This window comes from Mastomys coucha, unplaced genomic scaffold (assembly GCF_008632895.1).
Source record: "Mastomys coucha isolate ucsf_1 unplaced genomic scaffold, UCSF_Mcou_1 pScaffold11, whole genome shotgun sequence".
Classification (NCBI taxonomy): domain Eukaryota; kingdom Metazoa; phylum Chordata; class Mammalia; order Rodentia; family Muridae; genus Mastomys; species Mastomys coucha.
The window spans coordinates 13,785,414-13,807,791 of record NW_022196893.1 but is presented as its reverse complement, the minus strand read 5'-3'; the positions used below and the strand labels follow the sequence as shown (position 1 = coordinate 13,807,791).

The window sequence follows — 22,378 nt, the reverse complement described above, 5'->3', positions numbered from 1 at the left end:
CCTCCTCCTCCTCCTCCTCTTCTTCTTTTTTGCCTTGTATTGCAACAAACGTCCACCACAGAGAAGTTCTTCCTACTCTTGCATAGGAGGGGAAAACCGGCTCCCTGCCTCTGGAGCCCATTACAGGAACACACAGCCTCCTCTCTTGCTCCTGCATCTTCTCCTATCACAGCTTCTGCTCCTCCCCACACGCCCGTTTCAGGCTTTAAGAGCCTTCCCATCTCTGCCTGTCTGTCTCCATCTCTGTCTGTCTGTTTGTCTCTCTCTGTGTCTCTTGCTTGCTTTCTCTAAGACAAGAATTCAATGTCTAGCTTGAGCTTTGTTGTATAGCCCAAGCTGGCCAGAAGTCACTGTATAGCCCTGTCTGGCCTCAAACTCTCCACCCATCCTCCCACCTGAGTGTTTTACATGCTAGGACTGCCACGTCTTTTGACTGGGGTAACTCGCTTACTCTTTCTGGGCTTCTGTGTCTTTGACTAATGTCAGTCTCTTTTCTCTTTTGACTGTTTTCAAGCTCTGAGCTTTACTGATTTTTCTCTCTCAAATACCCATGGAAGAGGAAGTGGCTTGCAGAGCGTCCCAGACCACAGATCTCTAGACCCTTCGGGGAACAGAGGTATACAAGCCCCAGGCCTACTGTCTCAGTTGGGTAGAAATCATGACACTTGTTCCAGGGAACAGGACCCAGATGGAGCTCATGCGAGCATCTGCCTGTGCTCTCTGGCCTCAGATGTCACCACTCCCTTTGTTCCCAAACATGAATAGTTGCTCTGCCTTCTGCAAGCCAAGGCTTCCTGCCCCTCCAGCCTCTGTCACCACTGGGCTCTGCCTTTCATCTTCCGTTTAATCCCAATGAAGAGCTTGGGAGGCAGAGGCCTGCAGAGAGGCAGAGAGGCAGTGCAGTGCTGAGGTGGGCTCAGGGAGTGCGGGGGTGTGTGTTGCGGGGGGGGGCGGGGGAGGCTGCCTGCTGGAGAGGCCATGGGCTGCGGGCTGGACCCCGAGGAGGACAGAGCAGATGAGGCTGTACACAGGCACAGCATGGATAAAGGCTGGGAGACCAGAAGACAAGCTGGGGTTAGAAACAGTGAGAGGTTCTGTTCGACCTGAGAGGAGAGTCTCCCTGAGCAGTGGGATGTGAGACTACTTCCAGCGGATTATGATGCCTGTCAAGTGGAGGTTCAGACACTGTCCCCATAGATCCTCTCTCTGCTGCCTTCTTCATTGTAATTGTGAGTATAGTGGTGAATGATAAATACTTCCAAAAACCCTTGCTGTCGGACTATGCCAAGAGAGAGAGAATGTTCTGGAACATTCCAGAACATTCTTTCAGAGATACCATTTTTTTTTCCACCTTGGAGGTACTGCTCTCTTCTGAATGAGTGTGGATGTGGGGGTGCTGGGTAAACCTGGATCTATTTGTGTCTTGTCATCACTCAGCACAATCCAAGTCACTGTGGAAGTTTGCCTGTTTTGTTTCAGCAGCGGGAACAAAGACTAGGGCCACACACGCTAAACAAGTGTAGAACCACTGAGCCTAGACTGTCTGCTTTCGAACTCGGTGTCATTGAAATGCTCCTGCATATATTCTTCTGTAATGTGTCTCTTTGATTCAACATTATGCCTTTTAAGGTCTATCCAGCAGCGGACAGGTAGGTGGCATTTGTTTCCACTGCTACTGAGCAAGGGTGGCAGGCTATGGCCCCCCAGGCTAAGCCTAACCCTTCACCTCCTTGCTACAGCCAGAGAATTATGAATGGTTTTTCATATTTTTTAAGTGGTTGGGGTGGGACTCAAAAGAAAAATATTTTGTGACATGAAGATTGCAAACCAAATTCAAATCCCCATGCCCATAACTGAATTTCCCTAGGACACAGCAGTGCTTCTTCATAGACTATCTGTGATGACGGAGTATAGCTGGGATAGAACTGATATGTCCCACAAGCCTGCAATGTTGTGTACACACCCGCTGTAGAATATCCTGCTAGGAGAACACACTGCAGTTCCTATAGTTGTGCTGGGCATCTCAGGGGCATCCTGTTCAGGGTTGCGAGGATGCACATGGTTTCCAGGTGTGTATGTATCTGTGCCTCTGTGTGTGTCTGTGTATGCATGCCCCTGTGTATTGGGCTCCAGGGCACATGTTCCCTCTGAAGCTACTTCTGTCATGCTGTGTGTCATCTGTAGTGTCCACAGAATAGCAACCATATGCAGTCCTCTGGTTCTACATCCATAGCTCCTAGCACCCAGGGGATCTTCAGAAAAGGGTAACAACAGCAGCTAAATTAAGCTTATCAGCCCCAAGTAGCCCCAGATATAGCCCCAGTAGCCCCAGAAGATGGGAGGCCTAACTTTTCATCCTGGTTAGATGCTGGGTTGAATGAGCCTCTGAATTGAGATCCCTTTCCGGCATAATAAAGTCTCTTGTATCTTTTTGTTTGTTTGTTTGTTTTTGTTTTTGTTTGTTTTTTTCGAGACAGAGTTTCTCTGTGTAGCCCTGGCTGTCCTGGAACTCACTTTGTAGACCAGGCTGGCCTCGAACTCAGAAATCCACCTGTCTCTGCCTCCCAAGTGCTGGGATTAAAGGCGTACACCACCGCTGCCCGGCTAAATTGGATATTTTCTTTATTCACATTTCAAATGTTATCCCCTTTCCTGGTTTCCCTCCCTCCCTCTTGTGTCTTATGAGTGGGAGTTAGCAGGGTGTTGGAGAAACATGGAAGTGAGCATGGGATCTGCCCTCCCCCTGATCCCCATGGCCCTAGACCAGTTTATTGTGATAGGATTATGGCCATCAGGCGCTGGAGTGGCCGCTGAAGCCAGAGGAAGGGGAGGAGAAAGTTCAAGTGAGTTGAAGAGGTCAGAAAAGAATTGAGGTTGGCAGAGGGCCTAGTCAGCCTGGATTTGAGTTCTCAGAGACCTTGGCCAAGGTACCCGACCACTCTCCACCTCCCTTCCCATCCCGCTGAGCAGCTTCCCATGCAAACCTCTTGCTAACTATGACAGGTGGTCATGTCTGGTACCGCTGCCTCTCTCAGTGTCAGTGGGAGACCTCAGATGTGCACAGTGAATGCTATACCCTGGTGCTTTCTTCCCAGCATAGGGTCGCTGTATACCCTGCTCACTGGAGTTCTAGGGGCCCAGCATCTCTCCCTTGACAGCCTCTCCTCTGTGCCTGGGGTTTGGAGACCTCATGGTTTAAGGTCTCACTAGGGTCTTCCCATACCTCCTGCAGGTGACAGAGAGTCAGTTTGTACACACCCACATCAGAGCCCAGCCTGGGCCAGGCCTTTTCTTCTTCTCTCTGAGACTGTGGGCCAGCACAGGGCCTGTGTCAGATGAGGGCTGCAGGTCCAGGATAGAGCAGCTTTGACCTAGCATCCTGTGGAGACTCCTGGCTGGGCCCTGAGTGATCCTGGTTGACTGGGTCTATTTAATATTTAATAGCTGGGTCATACTCGACGGTTTTGTTCTAGCTGCTGTGGTCTTGCACGGTGCTTGGAAGTGGCTGACCTGGTTGGATAGCTGCTCCTATCCTGCCTGAGGATGGCATGTACTCTTATAGGGAAAGGAATGGCAAATCGTAGCTGGTCTACTGCTGCTGAGTCAGCAGAAGCAGGCCACGGAACCCAGGCAGGGGTGGCCTCCATTATGCAGGTTGAATCTCGCCAAGTCAGGGCCTGCAAAGGCCTACAAAATGCATATGGCCTTTAACTAGCCAAGTGCCCTTCTTAGACCTTCTCATGCCTGGGGACCAGAGGGCAGTGGCTCTTCTGGCCACAAATCCAGCTGTGGGTCCCTAGGGGGATGAACTCAGAAAGAACTATCCCTTGACTTTCAGGGCCCAGCTGAGCCCATCTAGGGCAGGTTAGGCTCAACCAAGCAAGGATCTTAAATGGATCCTGGGAGGTGGCCAAGGTAAAGAAAGCTACAGATATCAAAGACAGCAGAGCAGGTTGGGGAGAGCCCAGGAGGAAGAGAAGCCACAGAGTGAGAGAGTCTGCAGGTCAGGAGTCAAGACCAGAAATAGTGAGAGTCACAGAATAGCCATCATTGCTTTTGCAGTTCTCCTGACTCTAATAGAGGCTGCCTGCAAAGCTGTGTCGAGGGAAAAGAGGAGGCCCCAGCCTGGACACTGAGGGAGTGGTGGGCAGCATCTGAGAGTGAGGGAGGGATATGGGTGACTGGAGACTGAGGAGTCAGGAGGGGACCTGGTGTAGTTATTTGTTAAGGACAGGTCTTGTCGAGTTCAGGCTGCCCGTAAACCTGTTCTGTAGTCAAGAATGACTTTGAACTCCTGACCCTCCTGCCTTTACCGCCCAAGTTCTGTGATTATAGTTATGCCCCACCACACCTGGCTTATGCCATGCTGGGGAATGAACCCAGGGCTTCATGCATGCAAGGCAAACACTTGGCCCACTGAGCTGTCTCTCCAACCCCGAGCTTGTCTTGTGAAAGGAGACTGAAGGGGAGAAGTCAGATGACTTGCTAATGCTGGGGAGATTTTAGGTGGCCCAGGTCTGCTGGTTGGAACTCTCCTGTCTTCTAAAATGCAGTGACATTTTCCTTCTAATGTAAAAGCTCCCAGAGGCTGTCCCTGTTTTATGGCCACCCCAGCCCTGCCCCCTGCCTCCTCCAACCTCCCCCAACTGCTTGCAGACCCTGAGGCCCTGCTCATCCTAGCTGCAAACCTTTTACTCTCACCACCTTCTACTCAGTGCCCCTACAAGGTACCCTGTGGGGAAACTTCTAGAAGCTTTACCCAAGAGCTTACTTGTGCTTGAAACCCTCCTGCCTGCCCCTCCCCCACCTGGCTGCCTCCCACTCTTTTTCTTCCATCAAAGTTCAGCCTGGTAAAAGAGATGGGGAAGAAAGACTTCAGAACATTCACAGCTGCTCTGTCAGGGTGGCGAACTGCAGACAAGTCCGCCTTTCTTCTTGATCCTTCCCTGTGGTTTCCAGAATTTCTTTGGCCCAGGCAGTGAGCAGCTTTCACTTTTATGGAGGGAGGACATGGGGAGGGGCCTGAAGAATTCTAATTCAGAAAACAATGACCCAGTCCAAGGATCACTTCCCAGAAAGCTCCTGTCCCCCTTTCAGGGTAGGGGGTGGCCTGTCCTCTGGGTTTCTACACCCCAGAGACCTCACCTCTTTTGTTTCATTTTCCAGCTCTGTCTTTTAGCCCCCACTCCTAGGACCCTATCCCCATTCAAGGATGAGCTGAGCTCTGTCACCATCTCTACCCACCCTAATACCCTTTTGGGGGTACTGATGTGTGGAAAGGGAGACCCTGAATCCCCAGCTGACCCAGGTCTTGCTCACCAGCTTGCCAGTAAAGCGGCTCAAATGGAGAACCCTCCAGTGAACACTTGTGAACTTAAACCAGGCCAAACCCTTCGACAAAGCCCTCATTTGGCTTGTGTCTCCATGTGGCTCTCTTGCGCTCCGCTCCGGGGTCTGGGGTCTAGCACCGTGAGAATGGGATGAAGCCAAGCTGAGGGAAGGGCCCGAAGCCAAGCCACATCTGCGCGCAGTTGTGATTCAGAGGTGTTGAACGACATGACAGCCCATCCTGAGCGTGCCATGTGGAGAACATTAGCACTAAAAGCTCCATAAGACACTCACCGTTCAAAGGTCGTCTCCCAACGCCTGCGCCAGCCACTTGGCGACCGCTTGCCTGTCATGAATGGCTTGCTGGCTGCCCCGAGGTGCCCTGAGATTCACACTCTGGCACACGGCTGGGACTCAGGGACAAACCAGCAGCCTGCAGTCTGCGTCTTCCTGTGGACCCTTAAAAGAGTCGTAGCTCTCAGAGCTGCCAGAACGGATCGGAGGGCAACCCCCAGGCCTCGCGGAAGGAAAGACCGTGGGAACGGCTTTCTTTTGGAGCCTGAAATCAAAGTGTTTTCCTTTAAAAATCGACCTGAGTCAGGGCGGAACCCTTTGATCAGCACGCCTGGGCCCTCACTAGTCTCAGTGCTGTGGGAGGGATTGAGTTGCAGGCAGAGCTGGGAGCTGGCCAAGGCTCAGAAGGGGCTGGTGGATTCTGGAGAGCTCACTACTGAGGTCAGGCAGCTGGAGCAGTGTTGGGGTGAGCTGGGTGAGGTGAAACTTTAAGTTCTCACCCTCAGCACCTTCAGTAGGCATTGCGCAAAGTTCTTCCTCTCATCTGCCTCCTCCTTAAAGGGCCACCGCCTGCCCTCCGAGGACGCTGGGTTAGCCTTGTTACGAGACTGCAGAGGGTTCGGGGTTCACTTCCTGTGCAGCTGAAGGGTCTCCTTGAGCTGGGCACACAGTAGCAGTTCCCCCTAAAGCTTGGAGGCTCCAGGTCAGTTCTGATCAGGTCAGTGCTCGGCCTCTGTGTTGTCAGCCCTGTCTATGTGATTACCCACATTTAGGGAAAGTGACTTCTCATCTTTCTGCTCCCTTTGAAAGATAGTCTCTCTTCCTCTCTTCCTTCCTTTCTCTTTCTTTCTTTCCTTCCTTCTTTCCTTCCTTTTTCATCACGACAGTGACAGTGTAACAGAGCTCCCGCTGTCCTGGAACTGGCTTTGTAGACCAGGTAGGCCTTGAAATCACAATGATCCACCTGCTCCCTACCTCCCAAGTGCAGTGGTGGTGCACACCTTTAATCCCAGCGCTTGGGAGGCAGAGGCAGGTGGATTTCTGAGTTCGAGGCCAGCCTGGTCTACAGAGTGAGTTCCAGGACAGTCAGCCAGGGCTACACAGACGAAACCCTGTCTCAAAAAACAAAACAAAAACCAAAAAAAAAGGTGTGCACCACCACCTGAGAATGTTTCTTTCATTTGAGTTTTGCTTGCTCAGATATTTTAGAAACTAGTAGAATAGTGATTATGAGTTAGGAGCTTGGGGGAGGGGGAGAGGGAAAGGGGTGTGACTCAGAGGTAACCAGTGGGGGTGGGATGGGGGAGGGGTTGGGACTCAGAGGTAACCAGAGTACATTATCATCTTTACTTCACAGCCCCGCTTCTTGGGCAAACATCTTCTTGTCTCTTGAGCCTTCATTACTCAGTCTGTGAACTGTGCCCGAGGGACAGCTTCTGTTATCACCCTGTATCAGGAAGCCAGTACCTGGGAGCATAGCTCAGAAAGGGGGCCTGGATGCGAAGAGGGTCACTCCAAAACCAGGGACTGTAGGCCACAGTAACCCTGAATCAGCAGCTGCATGTTTCAGGGTGACCCTGTCAGAACCCAGTTGAGAATAACTGAAACCAGGTCGGTCACACACAGCGGCCGACTCTGTGTGAAATGCGCCCTCCATTTTCTGTCCTGTATAAATGGCTTGTCTTGACCCTGTGAATTGATTTCAGACACCTTCCTGGGCCTCCTCCAGAGGGGAGGCCCTCCTTGATCAGAAAGGATCAAGGACCAGGGCTAGGATGAGTCTGTGAGTCTCTGGGAGAGCCGGAAGGGAGGGTACCCCTGTCCTACAGAGAAATGGTCAGGGTGGAGTTTAACTGGACACACCAAGGAAGACTGTCAGAATGGGGGCCTGCACTCTTGAATGAGATTCTCTGATTACAAATTGTTTCCCATCATGAACTTAGCACAGACATCCCCAGTGACTCCACCCAGCCCTAACATTAGATAAAGTGGCCACAGAGTTAGAGGAACCTGAAAGGGAAGAAATCAGGTACGGGGGTGGTGGGGGGAATCGTGTTTTATAGGAATAGAGAGAGAGAGGGAATATGTTTGGTGGGTGTATAGTCAGGTGTGGGGGAAGGGGGCTCCTCCTTGGGCCCATGCTAAGACATCCTTTCCTCCTGAGGAACCAGCCACAGGATGGTATAGTATAGAATAGAGTTTATTCAGGGCATGAGGAGGGGAGTTGATTGGGTAGTAAAGGCAGAGAAGGGCAGAGAGAGGGGGAGAGAGAGAAAGAGAGAGAGAGAGAGAGAGAGAGAGAGAGAAGAGGAGAAGCCAGCTATGAGTACTCGGAGGAAAAGGGGGAGAGGAATGGGGAGAGAGGGGGAGCAGGAGAAAGGGGACAGAGCAAGAGCAAGAGAGAGTGGAGGGGGCAAGCAACCCCTTTTATAGTGAGACAGGCACACCTGGCCATTGCCAGGTAACTGTGGGGCGGAGCCTAGACAAAATGCTAACAGGGGTGATAGGCTAAGTCCTTCCCAAGCAGGAGACTGAACACAGGCAGGGATGAGGAGGATCAGGAGACAGCCGCCTGGAGACTACCCTTCCAGCATGCCCCTCACACAAACCAGACACCCAATTGGATGCCAGGCCACCAGTTGACATTCCAAGGTGACGCCCGCCCCAGTGTCAAAGAAGGACCTGAGGTAATAGACAAAACTGGGTCAGGCCAGGTCCCTTCCTCCCCCTTGCTCTGCTGTGATTGTGTCTCCGTCCCACCATAGATAGCCCTGTGAGGCTGGCATCACCCTTCTCCCCTGCTGGAGAAGAGCTACTGAAGTTCAGAGAAGCAAAGCTACCTGTGCGGAGCTGCAGAGCTTGTAAGTGGTAGAGCCAGGATCCACGTCGGGCCTGCTTCCTCTAGGTCCTGGGTATCCGCACCCCCATCTGTGGCTCTTTGTAGCTCTTGGAGCTGCAGAGAGGGGCATCTTCTTTGAATTGCTCTGGGAAGTGGCTGTGGGTGAGCTTAGCAGTGGCCTGTGCTTCCTGCTTGGGAGTGAGGACAGGGAGGGACACGGAGGACATAGAACCCAAATGAGACAGAGCCAAGCTGAGCACAGAGCGGAGGCCAGTGGCTCTCAATCTTCCCAAGGCTGCGGCCCTTTAATACAGTTCCTCGTGTTGTGGTGACCCCCAAACATGAAATTATTTTTCATTGCTACTTCATAGCTGTAATTTTGCTACTGTTATGGATTATAATGTAAATATCTGTGTTTTCCAATGGTCCCAGTGACCCCTGTGAAAGGGTCGTCGGACCACCAAGGGGTCACAACCCACAGGCTGAGAATCATTGGTCTAGGCTTTTCCTGTCTCTGGACCTGCTTGTCTACCTCCCCCTGTATGCACCCCTGAGGCCTCACTGTCTGGGGTGCCCCTCCTTTCTAGGCCCTGTACTAGAGTAGAGGGACATCCTACCCCACCCAACTTGATTTGCAGTTTCCCCTTCCTCTACCTTCACCACGCAGGCTCAGGGCTCGCATCCAGAGACCTATAGCATCCCCGCATCCATCCATACACACTCCTGACCTCCAGTTCTTCCTGCCTCCCTCATCCTGTCTAGGCCACCATCACACAGGCTCCTACCTGGGCTTTGGTTTTTCCTGCTTCCCCTTTCCCACCTGGGTCAAAAGGAGCTGCAAGGTAGAAAGCTCATGATCCTCCCTTACCTTCTCACCCCTGCCCTGCTCTGCCCTCCCGGAACCCTGCACGGCCCTGTGCCCACAGCCTTCCTGAGCTCGCTGATTGGAGGCATTGAGGCCCTTCCCTTACGTAGGGTTCTTGGGACTGTCTCCCTGTGCCTAGTTTGCCTCAGCTCAGTCTGTCTAGAAGACCCGTGGAGCCTTGAACATGACCAGAAAAGCCACCGTGGCTTGTGTCAGAGCCCTTTGGACCCTCAGCAGTTCTGGTCACTCTGAGGAAGTCACAGTCTTTGGTCACTTGAAATCACCAATGATTCCTGTTTCTTCAAATGCCCAGCATGTAACAGGCATGCTGCCAAGGTTGACAACTGCCAAGGTTGCTCCCACAAAGCTCGGAGTCTATAGAGGACGGGGCCAGATCTCATCTCTCTCCCACTCAGACACCCCCTTCGGTCCTTCCACATGGTCACTCTGAATGGAAGTAGAGAGAGGAACATCATGTAAGGCCAGGGTCACTGTGTTCTGGGGATTGTAATGACAGAAGGTTCCACTCAAGTCAGGTGGTGGTGGTGCACACTTTTAATCCCTTGAACTCTCTGAGTTCAAGGCCAGCCTGGTCTACAGAGTGAGTTCCAGGACAGTCAGGGCTATACAGAGAAACCCTGTCTTAAAAAACCAAAACCAAAACCAAACCAAAACAACCAAACAACCAAACAAAACTCAACCAAAGAAAACAAAGAACAAACAAATGAAACAAGCAAACAAAGAAACCAAGCCAAGCCACTCAAACACACTTCAGGGCCCTCTCCCTTCTCAGCTTCTTGAAATCCGGGGTCCACTCAGTCCAACTCCTGGGGTACTTATTTCCCAAGACAGCAATAAACAGACCTGCAGAGAACACCCAGCCAGCTCCCTGTCCTGGCCACATTGTCCTGTGAGTGGCACGCTGCCAAAGTTCAAAGATCCATGAGACCTGAGCCAAAGGGCTTGTAGCCCCTGGTCCGTGACGGGACTGTGCAAATGTGATCACTGCTGGCATCTGACAGACGGCCTTCAGTGGCTGATGGCTATCATGTCTGACTCCTCCATGGACACCGCCCACCCCCTCCAGTGCTTATGGTACCTGCCCTGCCCCCTCAGCAGAATGTGACTCCTGTAGCTTTGAGCTCATATGACTCCTTTTTCTTTTCGTTTAACATGTAATCATTTTGCGTGTGTGTGTGTGTGTGTGTGTGTGTGTGTGTGTGTGTGTGTGTGTGTGTGTGTGTGTGTATGTGTGTGTGTGTGTGTGTGTGTGTGTGTGTGTACATGTATGTGTGTTTTCTGGTATGAGTTTGGCTGTCAGAGGATAACTTGAGGGAGTCTGTTCTTTTTCTACCATGTGGATCCCAAGAATCAAACTTGGGCCATTAGGCTTGGTGGTAACCATCTTCCCTACTGAGCCTGTCGTCTGTCTGTCTGTGTCTTTCTCTCTCTTTCTCTCTTCCTTTCCTTCCTTCCTTCTTTCTTTCTTTTTCTTTCTTCCTGGTTTTTTGAGATAGGGTTTCTCCGTGCAGCTATTCAGAACTCGCTCTGCAGACCAGGTTGGCGTCAAACTCACAGAGATCTGCCTGCCTCTGCCTCCAAGTGCTGAGTTAAGTTAAAGGCTTGCACTACTGCTTTCTTCTTTTTGAGATTTTATTTATTTTTTTAAAATTTACATTTACAAGTGTGTGCCTGAATGTGTCTGTGTACCACCTGCATGCAGTGCCTGTAGAGACCAGAAGAGAGCATTGGATCCCCTGGAACTAGAGTTACAGGACGTAAACCGCCGTGTGGGTGCTGGGACTTGAACCTGGGTCCTCTGGAAAAGCAACCAGTGCTCTTAACTGTGGAGCCATCTCTGCAGCTCCACACTGAGCTATCTGGCCAGCCTGGCTCTCTGTCTTTTGTTTGTTTTGTTTTGGTTGGTTGTGGTGTGGCTTACTATAATTGCCTCATGTTAGTATGCCTGTGTCATACCTGGTTAGACTTTCTATCCATGTTCTTTTCCTTCCATTTCTGGATATTCACTTCCAAGTTGCCAAGTCTTCAACTCCCAGGTGTCTCCCAACCTACCCAGAGAGCCTTAGTACTCCCTCCCCTCCCACCCCGGCTTCCTGGTTCCTATTGATACCTTGATTGCCACACAGGTTGCTGACGGATAGATACCAAGTACCTCTCTCTATACCTAGGACCTCATCTTAGTTTGTGTGTATGTTTGGGGCACAACAAGTGCTAGAGAAGAAAGTTTCACGGACTTAGAATTTCTCTATGCTCATCTCCACCTTAAATGGGGGGCTGCTTCTCACTGGCAGAGACAAATGGAAGGAACTGCGTCCTCTCTCCCCCTTTAGACACCGCACTTTCATCAGGGTCCCAGGTTCTCATTCCAAAGTCTCTGTGTACTACAGCTGGTCAGAGCCAGGCCCCGAATTTTCATGATCCTAACCTTTACCCTTAAGGTAGTAAATTCCACAAGGTTGTAGAACAATAGACATCTATTTTTGTGGATGTTTCCAGAATTGTAAAGATGGAGTTAATTACACAGGCAGATTCCATCACTTTCTAGAGGGTGTCTTGAGTCGGGGGGCGGGGGGCAGGATTTTTAAAGACAATTGGACGGGTATCTTCCAGCCAGGACAAATGTGAAGGTGCCTTTGTCACATGAGCAGTGTGTCTGCCTCCCCTAGTCTGAGAGAGGCCTCAATTCTGGAGGACCAAAAGGTCCCAGGGGAGGAGGCTTGACCACGTTCCAGGTCTCTTGGTTGGATTACAACCTCCATCCTTCACTTTGGAAACCCTGGGGAAACCAGCCAGGCTCCGTTTACCCTGGCAGCCTAACAGGGGCGTATTGAAAGCCCATCCAGAGGATTAGATGCTGGGAGGCCCCCGAGGAACCAAGCCTTGGCTCTGAGGAATTGGCCATAGGAAGAAATAGAGGCCATAGGAAGGGGGCACAGGTTAAGGGGCCCTGGATAGAGAACTCCCCAGGTAAAGGGCACCATACGGGGTTGTTTACAGACAGGCCTCAGAGAGGGCGTGTGTACGAATAGGGAGACGCTGCTAGAGCAGCTAGAGAAGGGTTGAAGGGGCTGTGTGACAGATGAGCCGCTGGCAGGGTGGGTATAGCTCTCCATCATTTGGAGTTTGTGTCACCCTCTGGCTTCACATACTTTCCAGTCCATCTGGAAACCCGGGAGATCATGTAGTAGCACCTGCCCCACCTCCCTTATCCAGTTGTCTCAGTTAGGGTTTTCCTGCTGTGAAGAGACACCATGACCAAGGCAACTCTTATAAGGGACAACATTTAACTGGGGCTGGCTTACAGGTTCAGATGTTCCATTCATTATCATCAAGAAGGGAGCATGGCAGCGTCCAGGCAGACATGGGGCTGAAGGAAATGAGAGCTCTACATCTTCATCCAAAGGCAGACAGGAGGAGACTGACTTCCACTTGGTTAGGAAAAGGGTTTCTTGCCCATCCCCACAGTGACACACTTACTCCAACAAGACCACAACTTCTAATAGTGCCCCCGCCCCAGGCCAAGCATATACACCAGCCATTCAGACCACCTCTGCCCTGAATCAAGGCTTCTTAATGACAAAGCTAAAATCCTGTTGTGCTGGTATTATATGGTGCATACACCAGAGACAAACCACAGCAGCTCTGCAAAGAAGTAAGAGGACATTGCCTACCTGAGGGGAGTCCAGGACAGGGACTGTTTGATCGGAAAGGGACCTGGGTACCACCTCAGTCAGTACTCCTAAACTGACCATTGCCCCACCCTGACAGTGACCAGAGCTCTATCAGTGCCCCTAATTCTTTCAGGCATAGAGTGTCTCTTACAGGTTCAACAGCAAATTCAAAACACCAGCCTGTTCAGAGTTGTAAGGATTCACTGGAAAATCTCCTCCACCCCCGCCCTGGAGTCTTTCAGGAGGCCCAGCCTCCCCTGAAGGCCCTTCCCCCAGAGGAAAGCTGAAGAGGCCAGACAAGACCCTCCTGGCTTCACGCCAACCCACACCACAGGCAGGAGGCCCACAGCTCAGTTTCTTCGGCAAAATAAATCTTGAGACTGTCTAAGCGTCTCAAAACGCACGATCTTCTCCCGATTAACAAGCCGGCCTGTGTGTTCTTGGCTGCTTGCTGCCGACCTCAATTTAAAAACTGTCTGCTGTTTAGCTGCTGGAGGGGAAGGGCCTGGGAGGCAAGGGATATTGAAGCTGAGAGTCCCATGCTGCCAAAGTCGGGGGCGGTGGCTGCTGACCCTGCTCCAAATCTGAACAGCATCCCAGAAGCCTGCAGGAGGCCCAGCCAGGCCAGCCTGCTGTGTTTGGGGGTGTTTGGACTGTCTTTGGATGAGAATGGGATATCGGGGATGGCTTTGGTGAAACTGGCCTATACTAGCAGGTCTGAGTTGTTGGAGCACAGCTCCCTGTGGAATGGCCTGTTATATATACCACATGGAGACTTGACAAAGTTCTCGGAGCCTTGATTCCCGGAATGGCCTGTCTCTGCCCACTGGCCAGTCTCCCCTGTTGGCTGAGCTGTGGGAAAACCTGCTCCCTCTGTCCCTTGCCAGGAAGTGCTTGGGTTTTCTGCCTTCTCCTTTTCTTACTTCTTCACTAGCTTTCTACTGCTTAGGTCTATATGTCTAACTAGTGGGGCTGTCTCTGTCATGTAGGAAGGACAGGGGTGAGGAACATGGGCTCTGAGGTCCCCTCAGCCTTGGGTGTGTCTCTGCTTTACTCCCTACCTGCCGAGGAATCTGCCCGAGTGGTTGACCTTCCTGACTCTCAGTCTTCCTCCATCCTAGCTCTTGCCTGGCTGCCATGTGTTGGGGAAATGGAGTCTCTCTGAGAGAATCACGCTGTGCACTCAAACATGCAGGAGGCACACATGGGGTGAGGCAGCTTCCAGCGAGCTGTCACTTTACCCTGTTGTTCCTCTTACAGGAGGGATATCAGTGACCCACACCGGCCCTCCTATCAGAGTCTCCCTGGCAAACACGGATGTGTCCTTTAGCTGCAGAATCCAGGACATCGTAGGACTGGAGGTCCTCATTTTCACTGTTAACTTCTTTCATGTGGATATCCACGGCACGAGAAGCTCGGAGAAGCCGATTGACTGCCAACACAGTTCTGGCATGTCAAACCAGACCATGGACTGCAAGGTTAAACTCAGCCTGCCAAATGCATCAGCCACAGGCACTTACTACTGCATAGTCAAAGGACAGGGCACACATCAGAGCGATGGTGTCTTCATTCTGGTCAGAGGTAAGGCCTCCTCTCCGATCCTTCCAGAGAGAAGGAAATGCAGAGTGGCCATCAGCTTCTCTGCCTTGTCTTCCAGCTTTACAAACAGAACAGAAGCACCCCCAGGAAAACCCCATCCTAGAGGTGTGCCATGCACCCGGCTTTGTGTTGAAAGAGAAGGGGGTCCAGTAGGTGGATCTTCCTCTAGCTGCCTTGAACAAGTAATCTGCACGAGGTCACTCAGAGCTTTGGTGCCGTTGGCAGTGCAGGGGTTAGGCATGCGCACACATGGACTTGGGGGCGCCCTTGCCTGAGTGAGCATTTGCTTTGCATCATTATGATTCTTGGTGGTATAAGACCCCCAAAGTTAAGAGCAAGCCATGGTCAGAGCCTTGGGTCTTTCTCTACCCTCCTCTGTGAGTCCCACTAGAAGGGGCTGGGACTTCAGAAGCCCTCAGACCTGCGTTTGAATTCCTGTTGTACTGCTTGCCTGGACGTGGACTTGGGCCTGACATGGCAGTACTCTGCCCATTATAGACTTTAGTGATGATCTTGGACAGGAGAGACTGTGAGGGTTGCAGTCCGGTGAAGGAAGGCGCTTTCTAAGTAACTAATCTGGGCCCACAAGGGGGTCATTCTCTGTGCATTTCTGCCAGCCAGATGGAAGCAGGAAAGAAGGATGGAGGGGGGGCGGGGCTCAGGAGGAAGGTTTGACCCTTGGCTACCCCTGGTGTGACTTTTCTTGTAAGCCAGTGTAATCCTGCCTGCCTCAGCTCACATAACACACACTCATATAATCATTATTTCACATACAGGAGAGGAGGCCCCCAAAGATGATACGACTCACACAGGATCCCCTAGGCAGCCCTCGGTGGTGCCAGCTCACTAAAGGAACAAGAAATCCAGCCCTTGTCCTTAGAGAACCATGGTTGTCAATATATACAGGAGCAAAGCCAAAGCCATGAAGGGTCTCAGAGGGCCCTTGACAAGGTCGGGAGCTGTAGAGAGTTAGAAATGGGTAGAAGATAAACTAAGGCTTTGGGGCTAGGGGTTAGGGGCTGGTGGGCCAGGTAGGTGTCCATTTCTCCTGAGAAACTCATTCTCTGCCCCTGCTGTTGTCCTTTTCAGACACAGGGTACCAGCCACCTTCATTCAAGGCCCAGGAGGTTCTGTTGCTAACATTTACTAGCCTGACGAGTGTCCTGGGTGTGCTGGGGACAGCACTGCTGCTCTGGAAGAAGGTGAGGATCACATGGACATGTAAGATGTTGAGTCTTGCCTCCCCAATACTAGGGAACTGGGGAGGCTTCTGGGACCAGAGGCTGCCCCTGTCATGTCCTAGACCCTGGGGAGGGTACTCCATCAGCCCGCAGGCCCACTTTGACCCTATTGAAAGAAATAGGAGCTCTTTAGACTCTTCCAGCTTGCTCATTCCTCTAAGAATCTGGAAGAAGCTGGGTGGTAGTGGTGTACACCTTCAGTCCAGTGCTGGGAGGCAGAGGCAGGTGGATCTCTGAGTTTGAGGCCAGCCTGGTCTACAGAGCGATTTTCAGGACAGCCCGAGAAACCCCGTCTTGAAAAAAACAAAAGCCAAAACCCCCAAAAGGAGGGAGAAGACACAGGCTCTCATGCTAGCCCCAGACAGATCCCTGCCCAGATACCCAGCAATGTACAGTGAAAGAGACTAAAAGATGCTGTGTGCCCAGCCCACCCACACATATCTCCTGGGTTCCCTTTCACGGCTCTGTGAAGATATTTCTCACAGCCCCACAGCGTGAGGCTCAGAGACACTGTGATCTGCCCATGGTCATATAGAAAGCACATGACAGAGTAAGGGTTGGAGGGCTTATGAAGGGGACAGTCGGCTCCAACTCTTAGCCTGGCTGTTTTGTTCGTGGTGGCTCCATGGGGGAGCTGACTCCCCACTGGGGTACCCCTCATTCTCACCATCTCTCAGTGGTCTCTTGGTTCATGATTGTTCCCTGGAGCAGCCACTGCCTGTGCCGTAGGATTCTGTACATAGTAGGTGCTCAGTAAATATCTGCTGAAGTATAATTTTCAGGGTCCTTTCATGGCTATTAGTAAATACGTGACATGGATCTTAGCTGAGTACCTAGTTAATATGTGGATTAACTTCTTAAGTGGACCTTAGCTGAGTACCTACTATGCTCCAAGCATTCTATTAAAGATTAGTAGGAACCCAGAGGAAAGAAGAGGTGAGTGGGGGCTGGGAAGGGGCTTGAGAGCACAACCTCAGGCTTAGTCTTGTATTCTAAGTCTGCCCCTTACCAGCTCTGCAAGATCGGACAGGGTAATCAATTCCTCCCTGCCTCCCGGCCTCTCTGCCTCAACTGAGATCTCTCCCATGGAGATTTCAAGCAGAGGCAGTTTCCAGCATCCTGGCTGTGGACAGAAGGGGTGGGGGCAGGGATGCTAGGGTAGACCTCAGTTACTTTGAGCACCTGGACAGGTATTCTGAAAGGGTGACAATCACCATGTCTTCTGTCACCGGAGCAGGTGTGACGACTCCTCCTGCATGACGGTGGCAGTGGTGGTCCTGGCAGGTCCCGGGCACCTTTCTCAGAGCACCCTTGTGTGCACCCGGGTGACTGATCTGCCCCGGAGCTTATATTTTCCTGTATTGATGAGCTGCCAGGTCCCTTTCCCGAGCTCTGGACCTGTGTAGTGAGCATGGTGACAAATGATGTATGGGGCCGACGGCATCTCCACCTCCTGTGTCCAGAAAACCCACTCTTCAGGACTGTAAGCCTCCTGCCTCCCTGCACCTAGGGGCTCAGGATTAAGTCTTAGAGCTGTGCTTGGCTTGTCCATTCATTCCCATGTCCAAGCCCTCAGCCTCTCCAGGAGCCGGCCCCTTCTCCCCTGCCCTGGCCTGGGCCCCATTCCCTCCTCAGGGTCCTTGCTTGCCTCCCCACACTCTATTATACACCCCCCTGGCTTCTACATTTCTGTTGTCTCCCCACCTGAGTGCAGACTCCCACAGGACAGAGACTTGTCTCTGGTGTCTGGTACATAGTAGGTGCTGGTAGAAGGAATTATGGGATCTATACATGCTGATTCCTGAAAGATGAATAGGAGCTGGCTAAGGGCACAAGGAGGGCAAGGTGACATCATGGCTTCCATCTCAAGGAGGGGAAACTGAGGTCTAACAGGCTTCTTGGCCAGCTGCTGGCAGTGTACAGAGAGCTGGGTCCTGCTGGCCTTCACTGCATCCTACTGGGGAGAGGGAGCATGGGTAAAGAGAGCTAGGCACTTTGGGAGAAACTGCACTAGCTGGTTTACTCATTTGATAATCACCATCTAAAAGAGCTAAAGAGGCTGCTTGGGTCAGGGTCCTAAGGTTGACAGAGCTGGCTCCAGGGGACAGAGAGTATCCCCAACCCTCACATCAAAACATAACCCAACCAAGTCTTATCGGGGCTCCTCCTCTGCCCCTACAGGAGTCCCACTTCAGCCCACTGGCTGACTGGCTGGACAGGGCGGAAGCACTTTCCTCCCCACTGCCCACAAGCTTCGATCCACCTTGCACCTGCATAAGGAGGTGGCTGAGAGCAAATCTCTGGTGGCTCCCACTGTTCTCCAGTCCCTACCAGTAAAGACACCCACGTCATTTGGTATCCTGTGGCCTTGGCCTTACCTGTATCCCTTCCCCCCACCCGCTCCCCTTCCTTTCTCTCCTCTACTCCCTTCTCCCCTCCTCTGCACACCCCTGACAATCTGCAGCTGCCTCTGGCTTTGAGTCTTTTCCGGAGGCCAACAGTGTAGCTCACCTCCCTGAGCTCTCAGGGGCAACCACGGCAGGCCATAGGATCTCCGGTGCCATCCAGGCCCAGCACGGAGGAAGACTGGCACCACTGCCCACAGGTGTCTCATACCAAGACCTGTGTTTTCCTGCTTTGGCTCCAAAATGCTTATCCAGGTGGCCTCCAAATAGCCACTGCCTGTGACCTGTCCTTCAGCTTTGGTGGCACCTGGACAAGCGGGCTAAGGAGTGGAGGGGGCAGGACCCTGGCCATCTTGACTAGAAGGAAGTACAATGTGCCTAGAGGGTCCTAGAGGTCTGACTATGGGGGCATCTTCCGGAACAGACAGTGCAAGGAGTTACCAAGCCAGGGTTTCCTCTAGGGAGAGCCTCTTATTAGCTTGACAGGCCTCAGTTTTCCTCTCTGTTAAACAGTGAGTCCATGCCCAGTGAGTCCATGTCCCTTAAGTGACAGATGACAAGGACAGGGTTCTTTCTGAATCATAAACCACACACAGGTGGCATCCCCTGTCTGTATGAGACCTACAAATTATCACAACCCAGAAGACAACACCCTAGGCAGCACTGGGTTGGGTCGGCCTCTTAGTGAACACAGATGTAGGTTCAAATCCCGCCCCTGTCGATTATGGGCTGTGTGGTCTCAGCCAACCCCTGCCCTCTCGGGGTTCATGTGCAGAGCGGAGGTGACCTGGGAGCTCGTTTGCAGATTTGACAGGGAGCAGGAGCAACAAGGCATGTCTCCCTGCCTGGCTCCCCGTTCATAGTTGTACACGCTGAGACTGGGGGTGGCACTGGCTCCTGCCTGCGAGTTAAGTAGCTCTTGAGTGCTAATCCGGGAGTAAATGGGCTGGGGATTGGCAGGTGGCCAGGGTTTTTAATTAGCTCCTGCCCTGAGATGAGGCCGGTTGTCGCTCCACTGTTGGCAGTGTGGTGCCTTCAATGAGGGGGGCGTCCAGACCGCCTCCCTCTGACTGTCACCCCAGCCCTGCGCTTTTCCAGCGGGGTGACCCAGTGCTCTCCAATTCCACTTGCCATTTGCTTCAGCCTTGGGGAGTTTTCCAAAGCTGGCTCCGTTCAGGCATCCCACCTAGAGCCCGCCATGCTTCCTGCTGCCCACACCGCCCTGCCTGTCAGGGTGATAGCCTCAGGCTGACCTCCTGTGAAGTTTCTCAGTCCTGCCTGCCTGATGTGCTTCTGCCTGGAGCCCTCTCCTCTGTTCACGCTGAGCACACGGTGGGCCCTCATTTTAGCAGATCCTCATAACACCACCCCCCCCCGCCACCTCCCCCCACCTGCTCTGATCTCCTTCCAGAGTCCCTAAGTACAGGATGCTCCTCCGCTGTAGTAAAGCTGCTACATATTGCCCACCTCTCCTGCAAACTTGAAGCTCGGAAGGGCAGGAATATGTCCACCTTTTCACTGTCCAGCTGACAAAGGGTGTTCAGTAAACATGGGGTGGTTGACTGGGGCTTTCAGAGTGCCATCAAGTGCCCCCCCCCTTCGTCCCCTCCTTGAATCTTAGCGATCGATCATCTTGCCAAGGGTGCTACGGCTGAAGACATTGAAGTGGGTGTGGGGAGTGGGAAACACCTTCCTTTAGGCCGCACAGTCAGGGAGGGGATGGCTGGCATCCACTTGGGGCCCACTCACCATTTGGCTTCCAGGTCCAGGCCCTGTCTCCCCAGTGGCAGGCACCCTGCCTGTGACGATGGCTCATGTGTGTCTTTGCAGTTCCTTTAGCTTCAGGCACCTCTCCCTGGAGAGGGTGGGTGGCAAGCGTTGAGTGATTAACTTTCCAGTGGCCCCATGACAATTGACAATGTTTCCTGCCTGGTGGGGTCTGTGAGGGGAGGGAGAAGGAGAGCTATTTCTCCTCAGTCTTGACAGCCTTCACTCCCTTCTCCCCACAGAAACAGATAGCAGTTTTGGGCAAACACACTGCAAAGACATGCCCTGGTCTCAAATCCACCGTTGGAACTACAAAGCCTCCAGCTGAATCCATCTACACGGTGAGTCCTAGGGCCCCTCTGCCTCTCTCACGCTTGATCCAGGGCTTGACCCGCTGTGGAGTATTTCTGTGTGTCAAGCTCCTAATCTGCAAAATGGACACAGTAATTCTACAGATTAGATATCTTTCTGTCTCTGTCTCTTTCTCTCTGTCTCTCTGTGTGTCTATGTCTGTCTGTCTCTCTGTCTCTTTCTGTCTGTGTCTGCCTTTCTGTTTCTCTGCCTCTCTCTGTCTGTGTCTGTCTCTCTTTCTCTGTCTTTCTGTCTCTCTGTCTCTGTCTCTATGTCTCTCTGTCTGTGTCTGTCTGTCTCTCTGTCTCTTTGTCTGTGTCTGTCTCTCTTTTTCTCTGCCTCTGTCTCTCTCTGTCTCTCTCTCTCTCTCTGTGTGTGTGTGTGTGCGCGCGCGCGCGCGCGCGTGCATTTTGTTGTTGCTTTTTTTTCCCAGACAGGGTTTCTCTGTGTCTGGTTGTTCCAGAACTCACTCTGTAGACCAGGCTGACCTTGAACGCAGAGATCCGCCTGCCTCTGCCTCCCGAGTGCTGGGATTAAAGGGGTGCGCCACCAACGTCTAACCAAATTAGATAGTGCTACAAAGGTGAAAGGAGAGACAATGTGTGGGCCTGTTCAGGAGCATGAGGCAGCTGAGCAAACCCTGACAAGGGTGAAGAAACTGCTTCATCTGACCAGATTATCCCCGACGCAGCATGCAAGCCTCTTCCTATCTCTATTGCACAAGCGACATTGAAGCAGAAACAGCAAAAGTCACGAAAAGAGGAAAGGGCCAGGCGTCGTGCCACACCCTTGAGTTTTCGATAGTCCACCCACTCCCTTCCTCATTTACCCCTCCAGTCACAGCAGCACTCCACATGGGACTGCATGTGTCACGTGTATTTCCCCGCCCCCTCCTCAGTTCTCACAGTTACAGGGGAAGGGCTTAAAGAGGCTGTGCCTGCCTGGCCACCTGGACAAGGGACGGTCCCTGTGCACCGTGTTGCTTACAGTCTGTGAGTAGTGTAGAGAAAGTGAGTCCAGTGTCAGCCATAGCCACCAGGCTCCTGACTCCAAGCCTAGCCTGTTGGGTACCAAGTACACAAAGTTTGAAGGTGCTTGCCAGTCATCCTGTGTACATGTGAGAACTGGCCACAAAACCCCACCCAGAGCATGATCAGAATTCAGCTCTGTTCACCGAGGGTGGTGTGGGTGGCAATGAGGCCAAGGAACATTTCCCTGGGGGCAGCATTGACAGCTCTAAGAACAGGACAGTTCTCAAAGGGCCCTCAGTTTCTCCTCCCTGGGGACTTCCCGCCAGCTGTCACAGCGTATGCCACCCCAGACTCCCCCACATTCTTCTCTCTTCCTTCCCAGCAACTTGACGCTATGAGAGATGATGGTGTTAGCTGCTCCACGTGAAAATCGATCTCTCTCTTTCAATCAATCTCTCCCTCCCCCTCCCTCCCTCCCCTCTCCATTTCTCTCTCTTCTGGGAATAAAATCCGAGGTTTTGTACACGCCAGGCAAGAGGGAAGTGCTGACCCACCCACTGAGGGGTAGCCGCAGTCTTTACATTGCTTTTATTTTGAGGTTTTTGTTTTGACATCTGTTGCCCAGGCTGCCCTTGAACCCCCAGCCCTCTTGTCTCCACCTCCAGAGTGCTAGAATTACAAGCTTGAGCTTTACTGTCCAACTGTACTTCAAAAACTTTAGAACTGCACAATTAAAACAAAAAAGATTAATTTTAATCTATAGTTGAGTATTTTGCCTACATCTATGTCTGTGCCCTACTGTGTACCTGGTGTTCCAGGAAGCCAGCAGAGGGCGCCAGATTCTATAGAACTGAAGTTAACAGAGCTGCCCTGTGGGTGCTGAGGGTCACATCCAGGTCCTCTGAAAGAGCAGCCAGTGTTCTTAACTGCGGAACCATCTTGCTAGCCCCATTTTTCCCCCATGCTATGACTTCCCCTGGGTATTTCCCCACTGGAACAATATCCTTCTAGCAGATTTTTTTTTTT

General features: G+C 52.1%; 1 protein-coding gene across 1 annotated transcript in view; it reads left to right on the top strand.

The window, feature by feature from the left end:
* Positions 1-22,378, top strand: part of Nfam1 (NFAT activating protein with ITAM motif 1) — a 37,479-nt gene that overhangs the window by 2,567 nt on the left and 12,534 nt on the right. The window contains exons 2-4 of the mRNA XM_031350674.1: positions 14,279-14,599; positions 15,707-15,819; positions 20,273-20,371. Coding sequence (XP_031206534.1) covers positions 14,279-14,599; positions 15,707-15,819; positions 20,273-20,371 — 533 coding nt within the window. The remainder of the gene's footprint in view (positions 1-14,278; positions 14,600-15,706; positions 15,820-20,272; positions 20,372-22,378) is intronic.